The 12,080-nt window shown below is 33.6% G+C and overlaps 1 protein-coding gene across 7 annotated transcripts in view; it reads right to left on the minus strand.

Moving 5' to 3' along the window:
- LOC149801825 (uncharacterized) overlaps positions 1–11,512 on the minus strand; it is a 41,897-nt gene extending 30,385 nt beyond the window's left edge. For 2 of the 7 annotated variants that reach the window (XM_089956197.1, XM_089956190.1), the window contains exons 1-3: positions 2,656–2,899; positions 2,340–2,404; positions 666–1,342 (exon numbers count right to left, since the gene is read on the minus strand). In XM_089956197.1, coding sequence (XP_089812323.1) covers positions 666–1,176 — 511 coding nt within the window. In that variant the 5' untranslated portion in view covers positions 1,177–1,342; positions 2,340–2,404; positions 2,656–2,899. Of the gene's footprint in view, positions 1–665; positions 1,343–1,574; positions 1,679–2,339; positions 2,405–2,655; positions 2,900–2,948; positions 3,046–4,026; positions 4,104–10,734; positions 11,222–11,457 lie in introns of those variants that run through there. The other 5 variants (XM_089956191.1, XM_089956194.1, XM_089956193.1 and 2 more) reach the window with 5 other exon arrangements.
- Positions 11,513–12,080: the final 568 nt, after the last annotated feature.

Below are 12,080 nucleotides of genomic sequence, written 5' to 3' on the forward strand. Positions count from 1 at the left end.
TAGTGTATCCATACATATATGGCTTTTAATATTTCATTTATCTACCTCAAGTGTTTGTTGTTTTTTTTGTTGTTGAACAGTGCTATTTAAAAGGTCCATAAAGTTAAAAAATATTTAAAACAATAACCAAATTCCTGAAAACATAATGACTTCATCTGCATATAAATGCTACCACAATACATTTCTTTACTTAAGTGGTTTTTTTGCCTGATCATCCTAACAAGACTGGTAATGGAAAACAAAAAAGGTCCAATTTCACAAAGTTCAAATGTGTTGACAAACTGAAATAAAGACATATTAACCTGAAAATCTAATTAGGTTATAATATTAGGATACAAATAAGCCAGCTAAAATTTCACTTTTCTATGCTGATTGGTATTTGTAGTCTTGATACGAAACTTCTTAGGCTGCAGAGATGAATGGATATATGAATGGAGTTTAGCAAGTTAAGATGTCCCTACAGCTAGCAGTATCGGCATAAAAACTAAGAAATTTAATGAATACTGAAGGAGCATGTTAATTTTTACAAGGTCAGTCTCAATCATGAAATTTGAGATCATGTGAGGTAAAACATAAACAACTTACTTTTAAATTTGTATTTGTGTTTGTAGATGATTAATCCCCCAAATAATTAAGTTAACTGCATATTTTATATATCTACAGACCTTCAGCTCGGAATTTGACTGATTTCTTCATCTTTTCAAATGACTGGTTCAGAGCATCTTTTGTGTCTGCAAGTTTTAACTCTATATCTGTATCTCTTACTCCAGTCTCAAGAGATCTCTCAGCTGTAAGATGAAGTGCAGACTTTGGATTTATCAAATCTGAGGGTGTCTGTTTATATGTCTGTCTTGATGGGGAGCTGTGAAAATCAAGTAATGCCTGCTGAACAGTTGACCTCTGACCTTCAGGGTGCAATAATAACCTTGAAGGATACTCTTGTGATGCAGCTGTACTGGTAGGTTTGAATAAGTCCACAGTAGAAGCACCTAGGCATAAATGACCCGTCTTGGATAAGAGTCCTCGTTCTTCATAAGCACCAATATATGCCTGAAGAGCTTCACTGGCTGACAAGTACTCTTTATCACCTATGAGGATCCTTTTTCCCTCACAACGAATCCGATACTGTGGGCTAGGCATGCTGAATGACTGGGAAAAGGAATCTGTTCTGGCCATATTTTCCTGCCAAGGACAAGTTTTACCTGGGAAGACAGTACAAGTCACAGTCACACATAAATTATTTTTTTGCAATTTACATGGTGGACTCAGATCTACATACTGCAAGAAAATCTGATACAGATGCAAGCACTTCAATTCAGCATATTTCTAATTAGTCTTGGTCCTGAAACGAGAAAAGCATATCATATAAAATGTTTATTTCTACTAACTGTTAAATTCACCGCTTAAATCTGTGCAAAGGCTACAAGAACTAAAAATGTAATGTTCTAACATACATGCCCCTCCCTGAAGACGTTGTTAAATTAATAATGTATCCATTGCTTGATGGATGGAGAGACAGATGGATATACATATATGGATGGATGGATAGAAAAGGATAAAACACTATAGCATACCACTGCCATGGTGGAGCATCAAAATAGACATGCTCATGCACTAATATAATTTAGCGACTGTAAAAAACTTAATCAAGTGTTATCAACAGAATTAATAAAAGGCAATTTAACCACTGTAAATTTCATTACACCTTGCACATGTAAAACCACAAGACAGTTTTGCCTAACAATCTGTACTTTCTATGTGGGGTCAAAAATTCTTCAGGTAAATAAAGTTACCTAATGCAATGGCATCAACTATCTATCCACATAATCCCACCTTTAACAGAGTCCTCAAACATGTCTCTGTTTACCTAGATTATCTGCCATGGTAAAAACTACTTAACAAGCTTCAATATTGGATTTACATCAAAGCTGTTGAAACTCAAGTGATATAATAAATAAGGCACTTTTTGCTAGTATCTTGATTATTTGAAGTAAATAAAATTGTCAAGGAATGAGTAAAATATGGTCCATCTAAAGGTCTGAACCAAACACCTGCTGTGAATATACACTCAACTTTCATTTTATTCATTCACTACTAAAATTGGTATTCAAAAGTTAGGGTGAGCTAAAAGTCATACAAAGTGATAGTCATTGAATTTAGTACCTTCTCACTCTCTGAATTGCTTTGATCCCTGTTTTTATCAAAGCTGTTTTGTAGCCCACATATACATGTATATACATGTTGCCATTGAAACAAGTATGAATGAGAATGGAGATAATGATTCGAGCAGACTGTTCCATTCACTGGAAACAGTATGAATACAAAGCTCCAAAACTGACCTTAAAATGTGGCTGAAATGCTGGGATGACATACAGTAAAACCTCCGATGTATCTTTTTGGCCAACTGAAAGACAAGAAAAAATGAAAGTACATGGTGAATTAGGTAAAATCTACTGAACAGGGACATCCACAGAAATGCAGCAATATATTATCTTCATATAAAACACAGTTACATTTCATGGTAATAAAAATGCATGAAACTATAAAGACCTACAGGTGAAAATTCTAACAAAAACTGCACTGACATAATGAACAGCATGAACATTTGGCTATGTATCAAAATGCTGATCCAAGAATATACATGAACTTACTTACTCTGCACAAATATACCCTGACACTTCAGTCTGGCAATAAATCATAACATGTCCTGATATCTAAATCCTAAAACTGAGCCATTAGTCCTGTACAAGAACTTTTTGTGCTACAAGTGAATTCCCCATGTCTTCCAACCTTCAACAGTTGATAAGAATATATCAAGAGTTTTCCTGGAGTGTGTACCCCTTTGACCATGCTTAATCCTTGAGTAAACCTGGGCTTTCATGGCCAGCCATACCTGTTTAAAATGAAGTATTTATGAATAAAACTACTTCAGTGGTGTGTGTGTTTACCTGGATGCACTTGATACTGAATTCCTGATCCTCTGCATTAATGTTATGTTTGATAACTACCTGTCTAACTGTGTGGGCTATTGTCTTGGCTAAAAGTTACCTGTAAGGTTATCAAGAGATCCATTTTATATTACCAAAACCATTATAATAAGGTACATGTAAAGAATGCAACTCATATGACGAATAACAGGCCTTTTAAGTGTACTGGATCCATCATGCAATCGCTTGTGTCACAGACTAACATAAATATTAAAAATAGACTAGAACAGTGCCAAGCCATGTTTTTACTAGCTTCTGACTATCAAAGAGTCTTTGCAATTAGCCAAAAAATAAGGCAAACAATAATAAACACAAAAGTGATGCTTTTGCACTTTTTATTGTCAGTATTTTTACACAGACATACACATATATGATAAATCCATGTTAAATGATAAGCACTTCCTCATTTCCATTTTTACAAAAGTTTGGCAACTATTTACAAAGGATATCTTTGTCTGATAGTAAGCTCACCCCTTTGTATTTAAGAACTATATTAGGATGACCCCAGGGCCTATCATGAGAGAAATACTGTAAATATGAAAGTCTGAATAATATTCCATCAATAATGGTAATTTTGGCCAAAGCCTCTTTTCTTGAACTAAACTTATATGTAATGTGCAGAAACCATTACTTCTAGCTGACCTTACAATGTTGTTAGCCTCGAGACCCATAAATCTAATGATTTTTATTGTTACATAAGGTGTAAACCATCCACAAAGTTTGGTCAAGGAACTTATTCCACAATAAAAGTTATTCTAAAAAAAAACATTGTTTTCTTTGAGTCACACTGACCTTTGACCTTTTACCTGCTGACTCCCAAACTCGTGGGTCTTTCCATATCTTTAATGCAAGCCCTCCAGAAACTTTGGTCAAAGTATGTTGTCTAGAAGTAAAGTTTTTATGCAAGCACTATGTTTCTTGTCTTTCAATCAGTGACCTGGACCTGACAAGTTGACATCCAAATCAATACAATTCTTTTGTATCTAAAGACTGATAAACAGTCATAAAATTTGATGAAGGTACAAGGTGGAGAACTCACAGAATTGTTTGTGTGGAAACCATTTTTCTTCCTTCACTGAGACTTCTTTACTACCCCAACTGCAAACTATCCACAAAGATTGGTCCAGGCAGGTGATGTACAAGCAATGTTTCTGTGCAGAAACCATTTATTTTCATTAAGTCATTTCGATTGAACTTTCATATTTTGACACCCACCCACCCACCACATCATTGTCATGCTGAAAAGGAAATGATATTGGACATGCATACAACATAACAGCATCATAGGTTCCTGCAAAAATACCCACTTGCTGAATATGAGACAATTCTGATAACAGGTAAGTCAGAGTCTGCTCAATTAAATAAATGTCTTTTCTGCAATCAGAGCAGATCACGCAGATTTATATCAACTTTCTAAGAGATCTTTTGTATTTCTTGACAAGTTATTTCCAGTAAAACTGATAAATTATCCAAGAAGTATGATGCTTCCCCAATGTTTTTATCTTTCTGACTGATAATACTAATACCTATTGAGTGGCTTCATTAAGCATAGGCCAAAATACACCAACAAATTACTTAACAAAGGTCATTATATATATATATATATATATATATATATATATATATATATATTGGAAAGTTTAAAGTTTTGCTTCACAGTAGGAGGGGACATAAAACGTTCAAAATTACACATACACTGTATCAGTAATTTTAGGTACACTTTGAGATGATGAGAAAAATCTGATGAGAAAAATACTTGATTATCATTTGTGATGCTGAGTGGAATGAAACTTAACAGAGAGATAACCATGTTAGCCCATACACTGGTATGGATTTTATGCTGCATATAACCTGCACACAAAAATTTATGTAAGAAAAGCAAATCACCATGACAGATTTTCCTTTCTGGGGATGATGTTGTAGCACCTTATTGACATAACTGCGCTATGGGGAATTAGTCATAAACAAGAGGGTTTCTTCTTTTCTACATTTAATGGAATTATGTTACCTCTAGTTCTTCATGCTGACTCCCTGCACTACGTTTGACCTGGCTTTTTAAACAATCCTAGCAGACTTCAGAAAAAACATTCCCTGAAGACCTATTCTAAACTAAACTTCTGGTTTGATTGTGTTAGGTGCAGACCCTAGTATCTAACTCTAATCTACATACCAAAATGCACAGAATCTAAATTATGTAATCGAAAATAAAGCCATATATGTACTTTCCATACACACTCTGTTCCCACTGATGCTGTGTGTTAGAATTTACAAAAATATTATTTTGAGCATGAAATTACTTGTAAACTTTATCCTTTTTGAGCAAATTAATTCAAAATTAAACTATAACTATCCAACTCTATTTTAAGCACTTTATACTTACTAAAAGAGATTCAAATTTCCCTTCAACTGGTCACTAATTTTAATGTTTAAGTATTAAGGCAAACTTGCTATAATTGATTTTAATTAGCTTTACAAACACATCTCCCAGCTGTACTACTGACTCCTTTGTTTCAATTTCTCAGGACTGTAACTTGACACCAAAGCATTTGAATAGCTGCTGATAACATAGTACTGACCCCAAATCTCTGCCTCTAAATCTAACAGCAGACTGAAAAGTTACTGGTCTATCATAGACATACTGTTGTTAAATTTATGTAGAGAATTTAGAAAATTTATACACAAATATATCTTCTCTTCTAAAGCTTATATAAATACCACAGCACCTGAAATAACTTAATTTAGCCCTATAATAATGAGCACAATCATGCAAGGAATATCCCATCCCATCCAGGTTAATGTCGGTACCATGCCTACAGCTGGAGATATACCAGGGAGCAAAATTGTACACTGGGGTTAACCTGTAAACAATAGTCATTAGTATTATAAAAAAAACCCAAATAACCAGGGACAAAGTTTTACCAGGGGTGGTTCAGAATGATATGAAGAACATCATGACCAAGTTCCATTAACAAATCCTACCTACAGCTGCTGATATGCTAGGATGGTATAAATTTTAAATTGGGGTTAGCATGTAAATAACAAAGTCATAAATGTAAGAAAAGGACGTCATTGTGGCCAATATTCTCCTGGGATGATTAATAATTAAACAGGGAATACATTGACTACAAATAATGATAATTCTTTATTTAAATGAAGGTAGCTCAATTAGAATACTGATGTATGTAGTCTCAGTATAGGAATGAAATCTTATTAACAAAATGTGTGGATAAGTAAAGTCACAATATTTAAAACAGACAAAATGATCTGATAATACAAGTTAACATTAATTTGGACATATCATTTATGGAACACTGAAGCAAAAGACAGATTAGCATGCACACTGACAAGACAGTTAGAACATAAACAGGAGATTTTGCAAGATATAATGACATGTAGAAATCAATTTAAATCAAGTTTCAAGTATTTGAGTTCTTTTTAAAATAAAAACTTTTAGCAGAAGTGGCTGATCTAACTGATGTGGGCAAATGAATTCCATATCTTTGTTCCAAAATATGTAAGACTATATTGAAATTGTTCAGTCTTGGGTTTTAGTAATTTCAAATGTGTAATCCAGTTGCACAAACTTATATAGACGACAGCTTGGTGATTGGGATGTAATCTCTGTAACATCAGAGAAAAACAACAAACATCACAAAACTTTAACACTATCAATCTAATCCCATAAACAATTTTCACTTGCCGGTTTAATAGACAAAGACCCATGGGTCAAGATGGACTTGAATTTTAGGAAGAAGTGACTTCCCCTTTTAGGCAGAACAGGGAGAAGTGAAAGCACAACAGGGAGAAGTGAAAACAAAGAAAAAATGCAGAGAAATCTAGTGCAATTTCAATTCGCAAGTTTCCTAACTGGATTATTTAAAATTATTTTTAATGTATTATATTTTGTATTATATATTTTATTATACTGTACAAACTCTATAATGTAGATCCAAATCCAGATGCATTTTCTGTTAAGCAAAAAATTTACATGAAACTGAAACTTAAATGATAATGTGTCAAATCTACCTCACTATATTTATCTCCATGTACTATGAACACTGTTGTTGCTGAATCGGTTTTTCAGAGATCAATGTGAAATTAATTTATATCTTCCTGTATCCATTAATGATTACTTATTAATGAAAAAGTATAATATTAGCTTAGTGTTATCCTTCTGTGAATTTTCAATGCTGAAAAAGGTTGTGAATTTTCAAATTGTAAAACCCATCATCCCACCCTCATTATAAATGCAGAGGCAACTTTAAATACGTATATATTGCTACTAATTAAAACCTAAGGTTCTAACAGATCTTTCAAACCTGGTGTGTGTGTGTATGTGAATGTGTGTGGTCGCAGTCAAGCTGGAGTTCACAACTGATGAGCAATATTGAGCATATTTAACCATCTGATTGGTTTTCAAAATGGTACAAATCATTAACTAATGACTTAAAAGTATTGAAACACATTTTTTAAGGGCAAATCCTAAATCTTACCATGATAAAATGGCATTATCGATTAATGGAATATTTTTTCCTTTTTTCTAAAAATGGATGAATATCTGAGGACTTCATTTGTATAGTTTTCATGCTGATTAGTTTTACAATTAGCAAGCAAATGCTTTATAACATCAAAAATAAATAGTTTTGAGTAACTGGTGATTCTTGGTTGTATCTTTCTACTGAAATGATGTATATCAATTTGAGAAGTGAACACAGAAGTGAACACATAGCAGCAACCTACTTTTCACATAAGCCTTTTTTCCAAATTTTGAAGTTTCATTCAATATTCCTCTCTTTTGTTGAAACCTTGATAACAATACACTGAACTAATTCAAATTATGGCATATTCTCATTGATAATATCAAAAATATATCAAATGTGCTATTCACAATTTCAAATGACTTCACATCACAACCACAATATGCAAAGCACATGTTTAAAAATGGCAGATAGACTATTACATACAACAGCTGAGTAGAGATGAAACTGTACAGTTGTTTCAAACCTGCAATGAAACTAATGATTTTCTTCATATTTATTTTCCAGGTTTACTCTCTCAACTGTAGAAGTGACTATAGGGGTACAAAGATTTAATTTTGGTTGCATTTTGGTAATTTGATTGGAGTTGTCATGAAAGGCACAAGGCTTGTTACAAAGAGAATTAGGAGTATCCATCAGTGAATCAAAGGCTGAAAAGCTTAACCTGTAACAGTATATAATTATTAACAATTGCATATTGTTACAGGTTATACCCCCCAGCCCTCAATTCATTGATGGATACTTAATTTTCTTTGTAAAAAGTCCCTGTGATGAAAGGCGCCATTACACAGTAAAGGAACAGTGTTACAAAACACCCAAATCCATTCAAACCCACCCACATCCACACCAAATCGCATTGTGTCTACTGTCTCATCTCTAAATTGCAATGCTACCCCTCCCCTGCCCCGATATGTAGTAAACCTGTGATTTATTGATATGTAATGAGTCAAGTGGGATTATACATAAGGTTAAAACATTTTTTGTATATTTTTAAACAAATCTTTTTCCAAAAACAGATTTTTTTCAAAATAAAAAACAATCAACAGATATCTTACTTACCAAATTTAGTGTGTGTGATTAGGATTTTTAATGTAGCTTTAACAATTTTTCAGTCATATTGCTACAATGTCTGGAGCGTGGCAGTTTATAGTGATGTCAAGCACTGAGGCATCATGCTGCAGACTTGTAGCATGATGTCCCACCCAGTCACATTATCCTGAAACCAGGCTGACCAGTCCTAACACTAACCTCTTAATGTTGAGCGCCAAGCAAGGCAGCTGTTAGTACCATTTTTGTAAGTCTTTGGTATGACTCGACCAGTGATCGGACCCATGACCTCCTGCTTCCAAGGTGGACACTCTAACCACTAGGCCACCAGAGCAGTCACCAAATTTAGTAAAGGTTTAAGATTAATATGAGTTATCTGACTTAATGAATACATTCTTATATGAAGGCATTAGGTGTATGGACAGAGACAAATGAAGACGTATTCAATAAGATGCATACACATATTATATACTGTTGTATAGTTTTAATTTTATGCTTCAAATCTATAGCGTTAGCTTCGAAATATGTGACACTATCGAAAATAGGCAAGGATAGAGGCACATAGCAAGGATGTGAATACTGGTAAAGTCACAAGCGATAATGAACAAAACATATCAACTTTATTTTTGTTGCATTTTTACACAGTTCTATTGGGTTTTATCAATCTAGACTGATAAGAAACCTATAAATTTATATCAAATTTGTCAAAATTGGTGGTTGTTTACGATTGGTATGACTTATTTGCCTATGTGGAAAATGTTCGTATAGGCATGCATTAGGTGCGCGGACAGAGACAAATGAAGACCTACTTAATAAGATACATACACATATTATATACTGTTGTATAGCTTTAATTCTGTGCTTTAATTCTTCACTGTTCTATTTCTATACAAAATCAGCAGTCGGTGTGTGTGTAAGTGTGTGTGTGTGTGTGTGAGTGAGAGACAGACAGAGAGAGAGAGAGAATGTTTTTGTAGTAAGTACCAATTAGTTCTTATTCCATACTGACATTATGTGAATGTAAATAATAGTAAAATATTACACGTGTTGGATTTTTGTTCTTGTTTAATAACATTTTATGATCCCTGTAATTTATATGACACTAGTTTTATCAATAATGCTTTGTATCTTGAATCGCATAAGCCATGATATGCTTAACAAAGTTCTTTAAATAGAATTTATAAATAAATGGCTTTAAAAGAATTGAATCTGTCTGATATGTAACTTAGGAGTTATCTCCATTCTTCTTACAAATTGTGTATATCCATCTGTTATACTTTTTTGAAGGTAATGCATATAAACACGTATGAAATATCTTAATGAAGCTTGGTATATATTTGCATCATGACAAATGTTCATGTCCACTATACATGCTGTCTTGGTCCGATTAGTACTTTTAGAGTTATCTTCCTCTGTTTAAACTTGTATTTATGTTTGTCACTTACATCATACAAGGGATGTGAAGTGAGCATTCGATTAGTGACATTTTTTAACAATGTTATTTCTTGTTTAAGCTGCCATTAAGGACAACTTTGTGCAAGTAGTAGTCTTAGTCATAATACTTTGTACTTTCGTAGATGTTTTTAGTCACATCTATTGGGTAATCACATATTTGGAACATTTGAGTTATTGTTCGTCTTTAGATTTGATAGGCCATTTTTATGAGGCAATGGTATTCGGAACATTTGAGTTTCTTTAGATTTTATAAACCACTTTTGTATGACAATAAAATATTTGTAACATTTATTTTTTGGTCATTTATTTATTTTATAGGTCATTTATATGGGAATCCTGTTAGGCCAATCGCTCCATCTCTCCATCGTGTAGTATTTGGCCGGGCGATGGAGCTATGAAGTTCTGTGATGGAGTGATTTAACATTTATTTATTAACTGAGTAGAGATTAAAGTCAAAAGATATAAGACTAGTAAATTGCATTTGTATTTATTATTGGTCGGCCCAACAAAAGAACATGAAGTTTTAAAGAAAAAACTTGGAGAGTGGGAGCGTTGTAATTTATTGATGAGACGGTAGACACAATGCGATTTGGTGTGGATTTTGGTGGAATATCCCGGATTTGGGTGTGGATGTGGATTTGGGTGTTTCGTAACACACATAAAGGGACTGATATCAAGTATATGTGTGATTTGGATTTTTAACGTACCTTTAACAATTTTTCAGTCATAATGCTATGATGTCTTCAGAATGGCAGTTTATAGTTATGTCTAGCACTGGGGCATCGTGCTGCAGGCATATAGCATGATGTCCCACCCAGTCACATTATTCTGACACCAGGCCGACCAGTCCAATCACTGATCTCTTAATGCTGAGCACCAAGCGTGACAGCAGCATTACCATTTTTATAAGTTGTTGGTATGACTCGGATTGGTGTCAAAAGGCGTCAATATGCAGCAAAGGGTTAATGAATATTAAAATTTGTAAAGATTACTAACGAAATGATATGACCTTATTGGTTAAATTAACTGCCGTCTCAACTTCAGAAACTAGTGACCCACAGAAACGGGTTACACAATAATGTATATTCATATATGTGTATATTTTCTATTAAAATCTCGCATTCCGTATACTGAAAGCACGATAACAAAGGATTCCACATAGGTTCAGTGGGAGATCGATGTAAAACCATGACCTAAAACAAGCCACATCGATTTTTCTCTCACTCTGACAAACTTTAACAAAAGCTGGAGACAGGTCAAAACACGACAATCAAACATCGTCTGCCAAATACCATGTCACTACTCACAAACTTAGCGATATCGGTGTGCACAGTATCATCTGTTATGACAAAACTAAATAAATGTCAATGTTTCCAATTTTGCGGTATGGTGAGTTGAGAGGAGAGGAATAAATTTAAAAAAGAGCGTACCTGTCAACTTCGTTTCATACAAAGCGCTTTTCTTCTTCCGTGGATACAATTTCCGGTTTGAGCTTACTAATATGCAAGAGACACGTTGTTCCGGACTTTATACGGTCTCTATGATATCTCGGCAACTGAAAAACTTCTGAACATTTACATCTGATTTCCTATAACCTCAATCATCTATTTTAGAAGAAAAACTACTCCAAACTATATACGAATCAAATATGAAACAAAATGCGTTAATTTCTCTCATGGCTAAAGAGCTTTGTCTTTGTGTTTCGTGTAAATCAGTGCTCTTTTATTTGAAAACACAACGATCAATAGTTTTCGGATTTCTCTAAACACTAGACACTAAATAAACTACTTTATGATTTTACAAGATAAACATCCTGTACTACTGCTGTAAAGGTTATTGTATTTCTGTTTAGCACATCAGAACTTCAAATTGAAATAGAAATTGTTTCTCTTGGTGTCTTTCAAATTGTTTGATTATTGTACGGCAGAATTTAAAAGTCTCTCAATATATTAGACTGCCTTTCCTTCCTTTTCAAGGAAACAGCTTAAGAAATACTTTATTTCCTTTTCTCGAAAATTATTATAGTTTATGTCTTTTGTTTATATTTTGCTAA

Source organism: Sinohyriopsis cumingii, chromosome 4 (assembly GCF_028554795.1).
Source record: "Sinohyriopsis cumingii isolate HCF-2022 chromosome 4, ASM2855479v2, whole genome shotgun sequence".
Taxonomy (NCBI): Eukaryota; Metazoa; Mollusca; class Bivalvia; order Unionida; family Unionidae; genus Sinohyriopsis; species Sinohyriopsis cumingii.